This window comes from Centruroides vittatus, unplaced genomic scaffold, assembly GCF_030686945.1.
Source record: "Centruroides vittatus isolate TY-2023 unplaced genomic scaffold, ASM3068694v2 contig_620, whole genome shotgun sequence".
Classification (NCBI taxonomy): Eukaryota; Metazoa; Arthropoda; class Arachnida; order Scorpiones; family Buthidae; genus Centruroides; species Centruroides vittatus.
The window spans coordinates 2,178,911-2,199,030 of NW_027122381.1; the positions used below are offsets into that span (position 1 = coordinate 2,178,911).

General features: G+C 31.9%; 1 protein-coding gene across 1 annotated transcript in view; it reads left to right on the forward strand.

Moving 5' to 3' along the window:
- Positions 1 to 5,634: 5,634 nt before the first annotated feature.
- The window catches only part of LOC136979384 (proto-oncogene tyrosine-protein kinase receptor Ret-like), a 37,461-nt gene continuing 22,975 nt past the window's right edge, over positions 5,635 to 20,120 (forward strand). The window contains exons 1-2 of the mRNA XM_067275326.1: positions 5,635 to 5,752; positions 19,645 to 19,893. Of these exons, the coding sequence (XP_067131427.1) occupies positions 5,665 to 5,752; positions 19,645 to 19,893 (337 nt within the window). The 5' untranslated portion in view covers positions 5,635 to 5,664. The remainder of the gene's footprint in view (positions 5,753 to 19,644; positions 19,894 to 20,120) is intronic.

Here is a 20,120-nt window from a genome sequence, read left to right on the forward strand (position 1 = left end):
ATGCAAAAATTTAACAAAAATAATATTAAAGTAGCCAAGACATAACCAAATATTGTAGCGCCATTTGAATTTGCCGACTAGAACGCGGTCGGTTAACCGATAAGTCGGTTAATCGGGGGTCGAATAATCGATGCTCTACTGTATTTAGAATACACGCGGAAGGTCCGCCAATATAAAAGTTTCTGCTTTCAGTTATCTGTTTACCACAGATACAAATCCTGAAAATTTTTCTGCAATCGTTGAAAAATGTGGCTTAAATTTCTCCAGAAAATGAATTTTTAACTGAACAAGTTGCTGGTTTTTAGATTCAACAATGAATGTTACTGATATTTGTAATAAATATTTGAATTGTTTTTATTTAAAATTTCGTATTCCCAAAGTATTAACTGAACATAAGTTACTTTTTATTAATATCTAATTATATAAAGAATCTTAATTTTATTCTTAAATGAGGCGAAGTGGAGCGATCCATTTTTTTGATGTGACGAACAGACGAGATAGCGATGATAATTTTGTATTTGCATAATTGATATAAGTAAGTATATATTAAGTTATAATTTACAGCTAGAATTATAACTGGAATGTTAAATCGAAGAGAATCGCTACTCGGTCTTTTTATAGATAATGTCTTTTAATTTTATTTTATTGCGGCATTTTTACTGGAAGCTTACTTATTTATTACCATTTCATATATTTTTCAATGTAAATGGGGACCAAGGATACTTTTCTACAAAGCTCGAATCTAGTACATTACCGTTTATACCCGAATTTCTATAGTAAATTCTGTTTTTTAGAATAATTTTAAATACAGATTAATTCGGTAGACGTCGTGCGAAACGGTACAAAATCGAAAATCGTTGATTGTATGAAAGTTACGAGTGAATAACATTCGAAATTCATGAATTATACAATATGCGCTCTTATAAATTATATATTCTTATATATAAATTTATTGAAATTTTATACAAATATAATTGAAAAACTGCTAAATATTCACTTATCATCGGAAGACACAACTGGTAATCATAACATTACGAAAAGAAAAACAATGGCTTATGGTTTCAGAAAATTAATATTTCGGATAAGGTTCGTAAAATAAATGCAGTTATTTAATCTAAAAACTGTTTTTAAATATATTATTTTTTAAAGTTTTAATGGGCATGATTTCAACAAAAGTCTGTTTTCGACACCATTTTTTAAATATAGGCCTGTAACATTATCTATTTGGTATATAAGTATTTTATAACTTTAAGGTAATGATGCAATAAATATTTATGCCAAGTGATGTAATCATTTATCTGCATGACAACAGAGAAGTTGGAGAGAATGATGCTTATTTGTTCGAGTGTTATTGTTTACGCGATTAAATAACGCTTTAAAATAATTGCTTTTGCTTTATTTATTCAAATTATAAGCAATTTGGAACAATTAACGAGATAAAAATCACTCGAGATTTAGAAAATAAAATTTAAAAATGTTTAAAAAAAACTTCTAAGCATTGTGAGAAAATTGTGACGTTACAGTGAAAATTAATTGGAAATTCTCTGTTTACTTTCCAGGATGTTATGTAATTATAAGAGAGGGAAAATATGACGATCGGTCAAAAATGACCTCCCCAAGATTTTCACATTTTTATACTTAGAAAACCTCGAAACGTCGAGAAATGAAGGAAAAGTCGGGATATTTTTCAATATGGATGGGGTGTAGATGTGTGTGTGTCTTCATGTTTTTCAACTCTTCTCCTACAGTATTCTTCGTACCCGATTAGCATACCGGTGTGTGGTCTTCTTATTTTCACCAATCACGTCTTTTACCCAAGAATTAAATTTCAATCTGAATTACTCAACATTTTCTTCCAAACAAAAGTGAATTTTATTAACCCATTTTCTTCGTGGAAAAGTTGAATGTCGGCCCGCTTTCAGTTATCGAATCTTAATTACGGTATTCGGAAAGATAAAAGAAAGTCCAGTTATCCGATTTTTGTTTTAAATATCCTCAAAAAATTAATTCGAAAATAAAATTATTCGGTTTCCTCGAAGTCGCTAATTTGCTAAAATCTCGAAAGACGTCGATTACGTAATTGACGATTTCATGGTAATTCTATAAATAATTTTAAGTGAATTATGTAAGAGAATATCAAATACAATTTACTTAACGTATCTGCAGTGTACTTGAAAGGTTTTGCTTTTCCTATAATACACCTTTAAACAGAGGAGTTAAGATTCTAGGCAAATAAATGTAACACGTCCACCGCAAAATTCAATTATACTCGCATCTTTACGACTCCTTAACGCGTTGGTTTGCATTTACGGGGTATTAAAAAGTAAAACGTCACAATTTTACACGAAATTCTTCGAAGAGAACCTCAAACTTCTTAATATTACTTCTTTCGAGAAATCTCCAGACAAACGGACGGGTTAAAGAAAATTAAAAATTGTATGCAGTATTTTAAAATTATCCAATAGAATTGTGAAGAATTTTTTCGATTTACGTGGTTCCAATTTAAATAATGAAGTCGAATGGTTAAGAATATCCAAGAATTGAGAATTGAAAGAACTATTGAAAAAAAATATTTATATGTAAATTCTTTCGAATGTATTCGAATTTTCACGAAACACGTTTGTATGTCGTGTCTTCTAACTGAATTAAACAATAAATCAATAAATCAAATAGACTTCTTAATTTGAGCCTTTACGTGGAGCCATCTAAATGAAAAAAATCCAGCAACGAGTTGTTTTACATTCCCGGCAACATGTGGTGGCACCATCTGTTAGGATATTTTATTTAAAAAACCGTTTATATTTTTAACTATTATAAAATGGCAAAATGCTTAATTTTGAGGGTAGAGATGGGTTTTATAAAAAATTGTAAATGCTAATAACGAGTAAAATCGTTAAGTCCTACCTACTGAAGACACACACGAACCCCATTATCTCCTCACCCCCTCGATCTTTAACCACCAAAATTTAATAACACTAATCTCCTTAATACACAAACCTTTCTGCAAAATTTCAGAAATTTTTGGCAAAAAAAAAAAAAACAAACAAGAGTTATTAAGCTTTAAAGAGGGCGAACAAAATCGTGCCACACACACACACACGCATACACACTAACGTCGACGTTTCGAGATTCCTCGAGTCCAAATATGTAAAAATCTTGCGGGGTCAATTTTTGACCGATTGCCATACTTTCCCTCTGTTGCATATACAGTGGACCCCGATATAACGCGCATGTCGGGCGGGAAATAAAAACCCGCGTTATAAGGAGAACCGAGTTACACCGCGCCGCTCGGTATAACGCGGTTCACCTCTTTACTTTAGCAATAATGTCAAGCTTTTCTTTTACTCATCACGCATACAATAATTAAAACACTATTCAAAATACATGCAGGAAACTCAATACATACACAATTACTCAATACGCAGTAACAATAAAATGCGCTACTCACTAACCCCGCACGGACCTGTATAAACGTGTTTGAGCTTATCGCGTGGCGAACATCGCCCGCGCTATAACCGAGCGCGCGATATAGCGAGCAGCGCTATAACAAAGGTCCATTGTAATTAAAAATATAAAAAGTTTTTACTAAAATATCGTAACAGATGGAGCCACCGAATATTGCCGGAAAAGTTATGCAACCGGTTATCGGATTTTAATCTTAAGACTTTAACGATTTAAATAATTGAAAATGTTTTCTGTATAAACATTGATCAAAATTTTACTAATTTCTGTAAACTAAATACAGGATATCCTGTAAAGATGGGAGATATTGTCTTTTATTAGGTCGATAGAGATGTTGCAAATTTAACGAAAATAATATATTTTTTGTGTGGTAAAACTGAATTTTATAGAAGAATAGAATTTAAAAAAGCAAGTCTAAGTAGACCCCGGAGGGTTGGCAAAACATAAATTCTGGTTTTAAATAATGCCAATCGATAACTCTCAACGTCCTTTAAGGACAACAAAAGATGCTCGTCTCGTTATATTCGGGATGACCAAATAAATAATAACAAAATTTAATATATTTTATATTTTTTCATTAAATTTTTCCGCTATAAAATTAAATTTTCTTAGCTTTATTACGGACAAATGTTTGAAATTTAACCGGCGAATAATTCCATTATACACCGAAGCACACTTTTACAATACTTTATATCATTTAATTTATTTTTGACAAATGTAAATAATTAACAAAGTTAATTAATTTCGCAGAGACGAATCTAAATAATCCATTCTGTTTGAAAGAATTCAGTATTGTTTCTTAATTATACGTAATTCTTGGAGCGGAACTCGTTCTTCTTTATGGAATTGCACTTTAATGTAGCGGGGTTTTCTTTTTTAAACCTTCTCCTCCTTCAAATTAAGGCGCGAATTCTGTAATAAACAAATTAATAGATGTTTCGTCGTTAACTAGATAGATAATAAACAAACATGGCTTAAACTGTATATAATGAGCACCCGAACGTTGAAATAAACCAAGATTTAGACAAAAAGGAAAAAAAGCTGTGTTTAGAAGAGGGACAAGCGCAGATTTTGGAAGATATTCGTTACAAATGACGTACACGTGTGTCGGAGAGTAGTAATAACTCTCTTGTGGTTAGAGTTCTGTCTTTTATAAATGGATACTCTTCGAATTTGTTGGACGAATGGCGTACTCGTCCATCATCCCGTGTTTCGTTCGTAGACTTAAATTATCTGGTTAAATTAACTGATAAATATATTAAGGAAGACGAAAGAGTTTCTTCTACCGAACTTCTGTCCATTCAAAATATTTAAATACGACGTCATTGGAGACTAAATATGAAAATTACGTGTTATATAATTTTCTAATAAAGTTGGCGCTTAAGATATTGACTTAGCAAACAACTTAACTTTCTAATTTCGTAATTAGAGGTTGGGGCAAGCACTCGAATACCTAGTGTGGTTGAAGTACCGTACTATATAAAAACTGGAAACCAGCAGATTGGAAGTTTCATTTACGTTTGATCGATCGATTCTAGTTAACAGTTGACATTTTGGCTACGAATTTTTGGGTGTAGCTTCACTGTATAGCTCCGACGTGTTACTAAGTGAGGAATAATCATATTTGACAGCGTGATTAATTAAGAAACGATCCATTTTCTGAAAAGTTTTCTGACAAATTAAAAATAAATGATTGAAATTTATCATTTAGATCTAACGCAAATTTTTAATTTCTAATATTTTTTTAATTTACATTAAAACACAGAAAATTCGACCGAAATTTTAGAAATTTTGTGGAGCGAAACACTTAAAATCGGAATTTCTATAAAAGATCCGAATCCAAATTTTTTTTTAAAGTTTGGGTTCGCATCCTTATTAACATTTTTTCCGTAAGTGACACTAATTACTAAATAAGTAGAAAAAAAATTTAATTGAGATTATTTTTCAGTTTTGGAGCCGGAGGTAGCGGAGAAGAGGAAGAAGAGAAGCGGGATCGTTTATGTAAATTAATAGCTTATATTTAATAAATTCAATTAAGTGAAGGCAGCTTATTAAGGAAAGTTTGTGTCCGAAGGGGGTATCGATCGACGTTACTCCGAGAACGTTTCGTCACACCACAGATTCGGTGCAGTAAGTGAATGGAGAAGTGTAGAGGCGAAAGCCTACGTTCGTTTCTCTCAAACAGACAGACACAATCGAGAAATGGCAACGATCGCCAACACTTTCCGTGCCGTCTGCTTACTTTTCTATTTACAGTTTTTGCTGACGGCCGTTAATTACGTTCACACAGGTGAGTAGACCCTACAGTTGTTTTGGAAACTTCTTCCAATTAATTTTATGTATATATATATATATAAAGAAATGTCTCTGTATTTGTTATAATTTAGTTCACATTTGGCTAATTAAGCCGATAATTTGCAGAAAATACGTCCAAGATGCCGACGATTAATGAGTAATTAAGTAGTTTCTTCGATTATTTACGTAATTAACTATCGCCGCGGGATTATTTTACTAAGTTTCCACTCAAAAAAGAGTAGCGTACAAGTCCTGTGTTGTCTTCTAAATATAGTCGGTTCCCTATTTGTTTTGCCACGTGAGCATTTCTACCGAGAAATCGTCACTCGATGTATTATTTAGAGCCGTTTATAACGAAAATAAACTCGGAGGATACGTCCTAAATTACAAATTGCAGCCCATTAAATTCGAATGAAATTTTGATTTACGTTATTTTCTTTCAAAGTTAATCGTCATTTGTAAGTAAAGTACGAAGATCGATGCTCGGGATGATGAAGATGAAACGATTATTCTTAATCATCTTAAAATATTCCACTAAATTAATTAAATTAATATCTGACGAACCCAATCGTATTTTTAAGATAAACCTTATTTGGGAATTTTCTTAAATATTCTTTAATCTCTAGTTTTATAGGGAAAAATATATATATTCGACGCATTTATTATTTTAACGAAAGATAATTTATAAATAAAAAAAATCTTTAGAATAAATCATTTCAAATAATTTTAATGATTAAATTTTGCAATTTCTTGAGAACGTTACAATTGTAGACCGCGACGTTAGACCTTTCTTCTAAGTAGATCCAACTGTAGTTTCTACGCCCGTTGTTTATATATAATATAAATTATTCAAAAGAATTAAAAATACGAGTATTAAATTTATCGAGACTAATTAACATCGATATAAATTAAGTCGCAGGCCTTAGAATATCCGATTTTATAGGCAATTAAGAAAGAGAATCTTTGAAAAATTTATTTCTTTTTGTATTTAATCGAGTTTAGAATTTTAGATCTAATCCTTAATAATTATGTAAATCTACTAATTTTGTAAGTTAATCCTCATTAGAAATAAAATTAGAATAATTCGTAATTAGCATAAAATTTCATCTCGGCTTATAGAATTCTATATTTTTATAACGAATTAAAGTAAATACCCGAGTGTTTAGAAGTATTATTAGTTAAATTTTTAATTTTCGGACCATGATTTAAGAATAAAAATAGAAACAAAGGCGAGAATTGACTTAGCATAGAATAGATTTTCCATTCTATTTTTGGGTGTCTCGTCGAGTCGGAGTTTCCAATGACCTCGAAGTGACCTCGATTAAAACTTCCTCGACCAATTAAACGCCGTAAGAAGCGATTTTTGCCCGTCATTTTAATCAATCTTTATATAAAAAGTCAATTAAATCCGTCAATCGCGGTTCGAATTTCGACTTATCTTTAAACCGCATAATTTTTTGCGAAATTCGTTACTTACAGGCCTAAATGTAAATATGTGACGATGTATTTGCCAATATGTTTGTCTATCCGTATTTTACGAAGAAAACTTTACTTAATTAATAAATTTCGGCAAAATTCTTCGGTGTAGAGATAATTCTGGATATCGTTTTGATAAACTTTCGCTTTGAATTAATTAAAAACTCGGAATTTTTACGTAATAAATAAATTTATACAATAAAATTCTTGGCGTGTCGAAAATTATTTCTCATACGTAATTATATTTTACACTTTTAATTGTATTTATGCTTTTTACGCTTGGTTTAACGATTGTCGAGGAAGTGTCTATACAATTTCGACTTTTTAATTTGTAAAATTCCGAACATTTGCTTTAAATTTATATTTTAGAAGAGTAAAAAGTACGGGTTTTTCGGTGTAGGAACCAGAAATAATGGAGAAAGATGCCGTTAATTATATTAAGTATAAAGAGATGCGAATTTTCGAAACGACGGCAAGACGAAAAGGAATAGCGAATTAAGCAAAAATATTACGCATTTAATTAATTCGTCTTTAATTAACATAAAACATAAATCATATCTAACATAATTATAAATGAATTTTCTTTGTTCTTTGGCTACCGAGTGAATTAATCGCTTTGTTTGCGAATCGTCGTTTAAAATTGAAAATATCTGATCTTTTTAAACTAAAAGTTTATTAAAATTTTGTACATAATTTAGTCGAAACTAACCAAGTTTTAGAACTTAAACTAATTAAAGAAATATTTCAGACAGATCGTACCTCTCGAATATAATTTATGCGAATCGCTGTATAATTATAATTATTTAGCAACGTGCAATTTAATATATTTCATTTAAAAACATAATAAAGTTTTAACTAATTTAGAAACGTTAAACGAATTTCTTCATTTTCTTCTTCCCTTCTAAGCAATATTTGATGAATTTTGTTAACTTTCTCGATTTATTTCAAAATTTGACTATAAAATAGCTTCGGTTCGTCCATTCTAACGATGTTTTGTATACTTCTTTGAGAAATAAATATATACAGTAGAGAGTCGGAAATCGGCATCAATTGGGGACTGGGGTCGTTCAGATTAGGGATTTGTTCCGATTACGGTCTATGTACGAAAAAATACATTAACCCGTCCGACGTTCAAATTTTTCTCCGTTGCGTGTCGCTTCGCGTCGAATTTTCGTCGATTTTAAGCCTAACGAAAATTTTTATAATAATAATCGAGGCTATCGTATCGTTAAAAATTATTTCTGCATTTTGTACAAACAAAATAAATATATCGAAGAATATAAAAACATGAAAATTATACTTTAGAAGTAAATCTAGTATCAAAAACGTTCGATTCGGCACGACGCAGTCCGACTGAAAATCGTGCCGATTACCGGCGATTCCGATTACCGGGGTGCCGATTTTCGACTCTCTACTGTAATTTGATACGATAGAAGTATTTTAATGTTATCCGGATACGATGCAACTAGATTTTCCTGAAGATATTTACGGTTTCTACAACCCGCCTTATTCTATATTCTAAATTATATGAATAAATATTGCTTATTTTATGTTAATATAAAGTATATTACAAAACGATTTTTCTCGAAAAATATTTGCATCAATTTAATGTAATGCTCTTACCGAGCTAAATTTAATTTAAATCGACTCAAAATACCGTTTAAATATTAAAAGAGTAGGCCTATATATTTCACAATTAACTTATGATAGATATTAATAAATCGTTAAGTAGATTTATAACTAAGTCCTCCGATGTTTAATAAATCGCAGGATTATTTACACGGTCGAGTTGTTGGAAATGCGAAAGTGAAGTAAACAAATTTCCAATATGAAAATATTCGGATCACGAACGACACGAAAAGCTCGAGTTTATTTAGAAAAATACGAGTTTCTTCTTTTAGTTAATTATATATGACAGATTTTAAAGATAATTGTTAAATAAATTAACCGTAGTCTTATACAAGAACTATTTGTTTAATTAATATTTAATCATCTTATAGATAAAAGTGTCGTTGTTTTTTGAATTATTCCGGTTTGTGCAAGCTCTCCGAATAACTTAGAGTAAATTTGATATAGATTTGCGCTTAATTATAATAAAAGAGATTTTCTAAAGATATTTTAGTGTATTTTTCTGCCTTTGCGAATATTTTACTCTACGGAACATCGGCTTGGCCAGGCGGATTGTAGTTGGAACGAATGGAAAAATACGGGTGTTTACCCAAATAATGTAGTCGCACCGGCTTATTTATTTCGGAAACTAAAATTAATTCATCTTGGTAAGTAACCAGCTACATTAATTCCATTTATCATTTTATTATTAGCTATTTTCAAATTCATTTTTACCTTGTTCCGGCCTAAGCCGGGATAACAATTCTTCCAACGAACATAATAACTGGTAATTATTTTAAATCGGATACGAATTATTAATAATACAAAATTGGAAGATATTTATATTAATAAAAACGTCGATGCCAGCGAGTAATTAACTAACGGCATTGATTTTCTTTTGTTGTACAAAAATCACTCTTGTTATTAACGGCAAAGTATTGTTGGCTGCGTGGAAAATAGTTCGGGGGGAAAAAGAGTAAATTATAATTAATTATTTGTAACAAATTATTCATAAATAGAGCGTTTAAGCGCATCCTCAAGACGACATCGTTAATTGAGCTGTCATCCTATAATTAATGATGGCTCGGCGTATTTTTTCTGAAATTTCAAATTATTTTTAGGTTTTTACACTTACGCAACCGCTTTTTGTAAACACAGAAAACTATTTATTAAAGTCGTAATTAAAATTATTGGTTAAATTTCGGCGTATAATAGATCGAAATTACCACGATTTGGACTCGTTTTTATTTTTCTCTTATTCCAATATTTTCAAAAACACTGTTTAAAAATATTGTAATTTAATCAGATGTTTAAGAATAGGAATTCTTGGATCTTAAGTGACCTATTTTTAGTTTCTTATATCTAAATTGGACCGTTTTAAGATATCCAAAACTCGTAACTTCTCCGGGATTATATAATCCTATATAATACTGGAGTGTAAAATAATAGATACTAATGTCACAACCCGAATGGTAAAGTATAATATTACAAATGAAACTTAAATCCTCGCTGTTTAAATTTATTCCGCTGGTACTCGTCCCTTTATCTACTTGTATCGAATTACCTTCTCTCCGAGTAAATAATGAAAACTTCAGTTCCATTATTTAAAAGGAATTACGTCATAGATTTAAACTTTCTCAATTCCAAACTGCAAGAAGTTCGTGTTCTTAATATTTTAAACGACGATTGGTCGATAGGAACGAAAATAAAACATAGAGACACCCGCCTGGAGCGATTGGTGGAATTTCTAATAATTCGAATTATTGTCGTTAAACGACAACTTCTTCGCCCAATCGCCGTCGAGATTCGTTTAAAACCATATCCGAAATAAGTGGCGGGAACTGCGTATTCTAAGACAAATTCTATTGTGTTTTTTACGTATTGCGACTAAAAATTTGTAATTTTCTGCTTTGTTATAATAAGCGAGTTACAACGAGAAAGAGTTACGTAATTGTCGTTATCGTTATTATGGAAAACGTTCAGTGGCCATTAAATTAAATTAAATTTCGGTTTGTTTTCCGTTAGTCGTTGCTTCGAATTCTCTACGTCGATTCTGACGAGAGGAACACGGCTTCGCATTATTATAGGCTATGTAAATCAATATGGCAATACGATTTATTAATTTCGGAATAGTTAAATCTGAAAATGTTGGTTAATTTTCATTTCAACGAGTCAAACGGATGTAAAGGTAATGAATGTACTATTATTATAACATATTAATATATAAGACCTTTGGGAAATATTTTAATTAATTAATATAATAACTTACAAGTAATTAATTTACGATTAAAAATTTTCTGTCGGAATGTTCTAGTCGGAATGTTATAATTATATTAATTTTTCAAGTATATTTTTACCAAGATTCATTATCTATAATTTAGATTTTTCAAAATCTAAATCATAAAAATTTATAATGCTGAAGAAATATCATTGGGATGTAATTTGAAAAAATTGTAGACTCGAAAATTCCCGCTGTCGTTCGTCCGTCCGTCTGTCTTTTTTTACTCTCGAGAACGGTGTTAGGCCTAGATAGATGAAAGCCGAGACCAGATATGAAAAGCGTAAGAAAGGGGCAAGAGGTCCCGATTAACGGCGAACGAATTTCCGATGAAAACCAGAAGTCGCGTTATTTCGATACAAATATTTTCCCTCGAAAGGAGTTAGATAGATGACCGGCACGACTCTATCGATAACAAAAAACGTTTGATGTACGGGGGCAAGGTACTACAGTACTAATTTGAGGCGGAGAGCATAGATTTGAAATGAAATAAATTTTAAAAATTGCAGCCCGGCATGGCGATTATGCCACAATAATAATTGCTGGTTATCACTTCGATTTACACTTCGGTTTCCATTTTTTTTTTTTTTTTTTTTTCTAGATTCTAAAAGACAAATAATATTTAATTTACTAATCAGATATTCCAGAGAGAAATGGTCTTTTCTGTGACAGAAAGTACGATGTAGAATCATTAATAGATCGGTATATTGTAATTCAAATAATCTTTTGCTTTTTAAAAGTCGAAATTTAATAAAGCTCTGGAATTTTTTCTATAATTTCTTCTGTATTCCATCATCGGGGCTTTGTTTATATTTAAAGAGTCACACGAAACGTCTGGCGGAGAGTGTACGACAAGATGTAAGAAATTTGAAAGTGATATTGACATTTTACTTTTATCCTCAATATTTTTTAAATCAGAACTCGAAGTAATATAATAGTAAGAAATACGGAGATTCTCCGAATTGTTTTTCGACATTTAGCAGTAGTTTACGTATCATTCGAACTTCTAAAAAAGCCTTCCAAATATTGTTTCGATATTATTTATTGATTCGAGATTCGTGGTTTGACAATTTTAAGATTTTAAAGTAAATTATACACTATAAAACTACGGACTACTTAGAGTATTTGTAAAATATAACTTAGGGACACCTGATTAAAATTTTCTCCAATGAAAGTAGATGAAAGAAAAGGTCGAAGTTTCATTTGTTCGGATAGAAATTCTTTTTCTGTTATTACTTTTCCAAGAGAAATAATAACTTGCATTGATTCTTTTGCGGAATTTTTTCCATTTTTACTTTCTCTTCTGTTACGTAACAGAGGGAAAGTACGGCGACGAATTAAAAAATGACACCCGAGATTTTTACATTTTTGGATTCGGGAGCCTGGAAACGACGAGAAATGCGAAAATTTGAGGGTTTTTTTTAAAATTATGTATGGACGTTAATGTGTGTGTGGGTGACAGAATCTTTCACTAACTTTGAGGCTTAATAACTACCATGCCTTTTGTCGAAATTTTCTGAAATTGTGTAGAAATTTTCAGGAGAATCGGACCGTTGCTTCGGAAAATATTAATACAGTGGGCCATATCTCTCCAACCAACAGTTCGATTTTCGTGAAAATTTCTAGAAACATTTTCCTCCAATACGCAATTTCGACCGATAGTACGGGAGTTATTAAGCATTAAATTTGATGAAAAACCCCAACATTTTTCATCAGTAATCATAATAGTGGTTTTATGTACCGTACTGTACAGTTAATCCGAATGCTTAAAAGTAACGGTAGCAATTATTTGGGATGATAAGAAATAGAGAATGACGAGAAAGTCTAGCAACAACGTTGCCAGCTGTTTCGAAAAAGAATGCAATGCGAATTAATATTTTAGACATATTTTTCTGGCTCTTACGGGTTGAGTGGCGAGTGGTTTAAATGAATTGCAGAAGTTCGCGAATCGCTTAATGGACCATAAATAAATAATTCTCGCGAAAAAGAGAGGTTTATTAATTTAGTTAATTACGATATTTTATTGGAATTAAGGATGATAGCTGTCTACTCCATCCATAATATAAATAAGTGAAGTACTTTCGCAGTCTCTGTAATAACATTTGGATCCAAAGACAACAGGGAAAGGCGAGGAAGGATAATCTATCAATTGCAAATGTTTATCCGTCTGTGGGAAATTCGATCGTATAACAAAGAAATAAGAGTTTATTTTAATAAATTTATATCAAAATATTTAATTTTTCCAAAAATACACTTTTTATCCCGGAAAGGAATCGGAAACAGTTCTCACTCAAATTTCTATCCTTGTTAGAATTATACAAAAATTATTCCTCGTTACGTAACGTAAGAAAACAGTTGTAATTTAGCAAAGATAAAAATGAAATTTTTGAGAAAATAGGAGAAAGAAAATCTAATATAAACTGTACTTTTTAGTTAAGAAATATCCTTGTTAAGGTTAAGTGTTTACAGTTTCGATTGTCCAAAGTTTATAATGCGTTGAGCCATAAATCGATTGTCGACTGGAAATCGAGACTCCAAAAGGAAGACATTGCCAGAGGAAGATATTAAATGGCAAAAACAAGTGGAAATAACTTAATTATAAAGTCAAGAGACGAGACGTACTGTACAAGATCGATGATAACCGTAAGTCGACCGTGTGCTGTACTGTATAGTACCTTCCGTTGAGACTAGTAACAACCGCATGGATATTACAGCACTCGAGTTTCTGTAAGAAGACGTGCAGTAACATTTTAAGAGTCTCTACAAAAGTATTGTTTATAATGTATCTTCCGCTCGGTCGCTTCAGTTACCTTCGTCTTCGTCTGTCCAATGAAAAGTTTTGTTAGTATATAATTCGACAGAAGAGAGACCTGTAGCAATTTTCTCACGTCGACACCCGTTCCTATCTTCTAATAAACGTTGGCCGGCGATGCTTGTTACTTCTTTGAAGTAGAAAGTTATTTTAGAAATCTCTAAACAGTAAAAATCCCCGCGGAATTCGGAACTAAATTCCGAAAGAAAACACCGGGATAAAATTAAAAAGAATAACCGGGATTAAAGAGATTTTGTAATTAAAAATTTAAATTTCTCCTCGAGAGTTGCTTACGTCATCAGATTAGACACCGGATAGAAATACAAGGGTATCGTATCGAACGAAATTTTAATTGTCTCGGCGACATTAAAACACATAATTATACAAATTATCTATTCCTTCGAACGTATTTTACCAGGAAGATGCCGCAATAATTAAATATTTCGTCAGGATTTCAACTAATAATACAATTGGTGGAAATAAATTCGGTAAAAATTCTCGGGTGTAATTCCCTCCACTTTATAAAGTAGACGGACGAATTAAGTTACTATAATTAATTGGAGTTAATGCAAATTTATGGAGCGAATTACGGACGCTTTAATGTATTTTGCTAACGTATGGCGTTAATACGATCCTACGTTGGGGACAATTAAAGGGAGATCGACCCTATCGATCGCTTCTGCGTAAATTGCCAGGGTTCAAGGACGATTGGCCTTTCGCGCTCGATTTATCTCCGTTTACAACAGTTTAATCGCCGAAGCCAGAAAGTATTTTTGTACAGTTTCTTCCTAAATAAGTTGGAAACCGTGGATTATACGAGAAATTCTGCTTTCGTTAGATTAATTTTTGCCGTAATCACCAGAGTTGACGAGAAACAGAGAATACCAGTATCGAGTTTCACTTATAAAACGAACGAAACTGGACACTGGTATTCTTTGTTTCTGGTATTTGCTCGAGTTTTTGTGTTTGGAAATTCCTTGCTTTCGTCACAAAACATATAAATGACCAACGTAGAATTTATCGTTTCGCCTGCGAATTACTTAGAAATAAACAAAGCGATGTTTTATCGCTTTGTTTATCGCTTTTAAACATCTTTCTTTCGGATTTCCAAATGAGAATTTACGTTCTTACTTTGATTTATTGCTTCTAAAATCCAGCTTTATCTTCAAGTTAATGATAAAATATCGAAGGATGTTATTAGCTAAAGTTTTCGTCTCCTTCTACTTCGATGCGCCTTAATGCTACTCCTCTTAATGAATAAAAGAATAGGAAAGAAACAAAAGTTATTTTATAACTTAAAAACAATGTTTTTATAATTGAGTGAATCCCTGTTTACTATAAACAAGTTTCGTCTTAACCAAAAAAAAAATTGATACGACGTGTGAAGACGAGTGGAAAATGGGAATCCATAAACACGAATATCACGTGTATATGTAGCCAGAAATTTTACTATCGCATCTGTTGTATAGAAAAGTGATAGATTTAAGAGATAAAAACCGCCGCAATCTCTCGGGTAAAGGAAAATTGAGGTCTGTATCGGATTTCAGGGAAGCAGTAACGATCTCCTGTATTAAAAAACAGGAGATTAAACCTTGGTACGAAGAGGCAACGAGTGTGCAACGAAGAGAGTACAGTACACATATAAGTTATCTGCACCGTATTACTTTATTCATTGGTAATAATTAAGTATGCCGAAAAATATCCACAAGTCTCTTCAAAAGGTATTTTTTAAATCGAGTTTTTATAATAGATTCGTAGCAAAGATGCGGATGCCCGAAGTTTCGATAGAAGCGAATTACATAAAATTAACAATTTCTTAAAGTAAGCTAGACATTTTGATCGGAAATGTTCCAATTCGAGTAGAACGTAGTGGTTAGTGTCATATCCTGTGGCGTTTCTATAGCAACAAAACCATACAAAATCGAGAGAACAAATTACTACGGGGATCAATCGGTCAAAAAACTTGTGAGCGGCAATGTGTTCTCGCGCACTTTCCTAAAAACAAATTACTTTTTCTCATCATTATAATTTCAGAAATTTATTAAATTTTTACATAAAAATTTATGATAAAAGTTTTCGTGCGAATGTAAAATAAAAATAATGAAAAAGTTCGTATTTTGATGTTGGGGTAACGCCGTTGCCAATTCGTCGACGTTCGACTCTGTAAGTTAGAAAGCAATTTTCCTTTCTATTTTCTTATTGGTCGATTAAAAGTTGAAATATTCAACTGCCAACCCTGTAATTCCTATGGCAAGATTTGTTTTATATAAATTTCTCCGGTTTCCCACTCGATCACCCTTCAAAAAAAAAAAAAAAAACAATAATTATCTCGTATTGACCTTTCAATTAACGCAATAATTATTGCCTTAATTGAAAGACCAAAACATGTCTATATGTAGTAATTGGTTAAAATTAGTAAATAATTTTACTCCAAAATATATTATAATTTCGAAAAATTCTCTTAAATTTTGGCTGGCAAACAATTGAGAAGATTCTTGTTATATAAGCAATCGACTCGTCTTCTGTCAGAAGTTTCGCGCTCGTCTTCCTTTATTTCACTAAAAATAACAAATATATTGACATTCTGGTGTTTACTGTCATCGTTTTCGTTGACAAATCACAAATTCGGAAGTTTGCAAATTTACGGACGACTTTCTTCAGCGGGAAAAAAGCGCCTGTAGAACCGTTCTATAATTATTTTCGACTATCGAATTAAAATGTGAAAACGTCACTTTGTGTGCTTTTATAGGAGACAGAATAAACACTGGCTCGACTTCCACCAATATCGATGAATAAAATAATATAATTTCCTGGCTTTTTATAGAATTAAAGACGATGGTCTGACAAACGTTTGCATTGTAATTATAATTGTACGGACAATTATGTTGTAATTGATTTTTATGGAAACAAAAGAGAAAAATCACTTTTCCGTAAAAGCGACAATTTACTAAAAATATCATAAAAACGTATAATATATTCCCGCTTCTTATAAAGTAGACGAAAAGAACCGAACCCACTTCTTTCGTGTTTAATATGCGGGATTATTTTAAGAATAGTGTAAGTGGGACACGTTTTCTTTTCTATTTTTTTCAATTAATTTTTAAAATATAGAAAGTAGCGCGTGTCCTACTTACGCGTGTTCTCTATATCCGTGCACGTTCCAGATGCGAAGATTTAACCTATATATACATATGTATTTTCATCTGTTTCTTGGTTCTTTCTTCAGTCGAATACTTAATTTAGGCGTTAAATTTTTATTTTTAACAGTAGTTTATTTAAGTAGAGTTACTCGATCAAAAATAAAGAATTAGTCGTTACCGTACAATCGAATTAGAACGTGGCCAATGGCGGCCAAACTAACCGATATAGCTCTATTTTTATTTGAGAAAGTTTAGTTATATCTGTTTAGGAGCATTTCTCGGTGATAATCGGATTGCCGCGATAAAATTCGGAGGGATAAAAACATTTTCTTCCGTTGGTTGACATTATTTTTCGGATAAGTCGTTAGTTTGGAATTTTTTGCCAGTCGCAGAAATAAAAAAAAATAAAATATCGAAGAAATACACTCAAAAATATACATATTTTTAGTTAAATTATCTGTGAAAATTCACTATAATAAGCTCGTTTCCGTATTCTAATTCTACTCTTTAGACTGGGTAAGAAAATGTTATTTACTCTTCACTCGCATGGATTTCAGACAATTCGTATTGTATATTTCGAATTCCGAGGAGGAGAATTGCGAGAATAGCACTTTTATTTGGTTATATAAAACATTATCGCGTAATAAAGGAGAAAAAAGTTTTGAAATTGGAGACTGGCTTTCGAAAAATATCGCTTAACTCTTCTAACAAATGTTTGCATTTAACTAAGAATGCTCGAAGAAGAAAGTTTAAATGTAGAAGATTCTTTCAAACAGAACAAATTTATTTTAGATTGGCAAATAATCCTGATAATTCGAAAGCGTGGCTTCGATAGCGGATCGGAGGCAACCCGCATCGCTCGCCATACTCGCGGCCAAGCCGAACTTAAGGCGTTGCGTGGTTCGAATTTTAATATTTAAAAAATTAAAATATAAATTAACGATTGATTTATTTTTATTCGTACATATTCGTACATAAATAAAAATGTATACTTAATTTAAAAACAAAATAAGTCAGATATATTTTGTTGAAATGTAATTTTTTCCGTCTTAGCAATTTCTAGTCAATTCTCCAACTCTAATTTAGAATTCTACACGTTTAACTCGAAAACAATTTACTAATAAATACAGAATATAGTTAAATATATGAGAAAAATAGAAGACATTTCCTACGTGGAGAAATAGAAGAAAGAGGGAGAAAATAGGAAAGCGGTGGACGAGACGAAGACATTCGATCCACGAGAATGACAAGTGTAAGAAGAAGAAAAACACAAGTCTGAGATTATAAAATAATAACGAGCATAAATATAGAAAACCTCATTTTAAATTTCCTTCTACGGTGTCGACGGATGATTTTTATGTGTCGGAAATTAATCTTCATTTTACTTAATAGATACGAATTGTTTTTCGGGACGGACGAATAAGAGAAAAAGTATTATAGTAAAAGTAACGATTTAAATACCACGATAACGGAAGTCCGTTAGTGTTCGATTTATATAAATTAAAGTTCTTCAATATTTACCTTTCCACTTAATTGTTTTATGACGAGTACGGGAGATTAGTTACGAGCATCGACGTATTGTGTTGGCAGATGGTTTATACGCTTCGATACAACCTAGAATCGTTAAAGTATAATTGTATTTTAAGTACGGCCGAGTTCAATTTAAGAAACTTTTCGATGGATACGAAAGGAGTACACATTAATTAATTCGATTTGTATTTTGATTTTCTTGTGTTTTTTCGTGTTCGGGTGGTGTTGGAATCGAATCCCAACCGCGTGATCAGTCGGTAGGAATATAAAGACGAAAGCTCGAAAGAATGTCTGCGTGAAGACATTTAAAACAAACAATATGCAAATAAATTTATAAGAAATTGCCTCTTAACGTATATCAAATGTCTTGGATCGGAGTATTTTTTATTCGTGATAAAATGAATTTCTTTTACGTAATGCCTGGTTGAAGATCTGCTAATATTTAAGTTATATTTTTCTTTTTAATTATCCACTCGGTTAACAAACGACCCCGTTTTCTCGCTTACATCTTCTCGTCACCTATTATTTACTTTCTACTAATTTAAAGCTTTATCCGAAACTGTTATGGAATAGAGCATCGACGTCGGTCGTCTTTGTAAGACCGTATAAAAATAGCTTTTTATTCGCAGATTCCATTAAGAACGGACACGTGTCGGTTTTAATGCACTTCTCGAAAATGCTCCGGTCGACACGTGATCGAGGATCGTGTTTACTTCAATTAAGAATCGAATTCGTTTGGCTTTTGTCTTAAAGAATCGAGCCGATTTCTATTTTTTGTAACGGTAAATACTACTAAAACTTTTATTTTATTAATTGGGTTTTGACCCGCCTAAATTTCTATTTTACGAAGTGTTTACGCTTATCGTTTCTATAACTTGACGTTTGTGACGGGAAAAACAGTTAGCGAGAACGTCGAATTATGCATTAATTAAATGATTCGGCATTAATTAATGCCGAATCTTTCAATTTATTAAACTTATTTCTAATTTTTGCTTAAGAAGCTTCGAAACGAAAACAAACTATATTTTTAATTTACTTTTTAGCATTTAGTTTCCCGAGAAGAAGCGTGCACTTGTCGATACCCTTGGATTTTCCGATCAACGTACCCATTTGGAAAGTGGTGGCGGTGGCCGAAGATTCCGACGAAAGAACCCCCCTGTATCGACTCCATCGCGTGACTTGCCATTCCAGATGCCAAAACAGGCAACGAGAATCCAATATATTCCGGATAGAAAAAAATTCCGGAATCATACGGCTACAATCGCCCGTGGATCGTCTCTTAAACGAATCCGGTTTGTGGCTTTGTGCGTGTATTCTACAATAGAGTTATAACTGCGAAAATTATAATTAAAGTCGGGAAAAACAGAGTTTGGTGAAGCTATTTAGCAAAAGTACGCATATAAGCACAATACAGACGTAATTGATAAAGGTCAAATTATTTAACGCGATTTCTTTTTTGCTTTTGGAGAATAGAAATGTCGAGGGAACGAGAGATAATTCTTTTAAATCAACGCAGTCA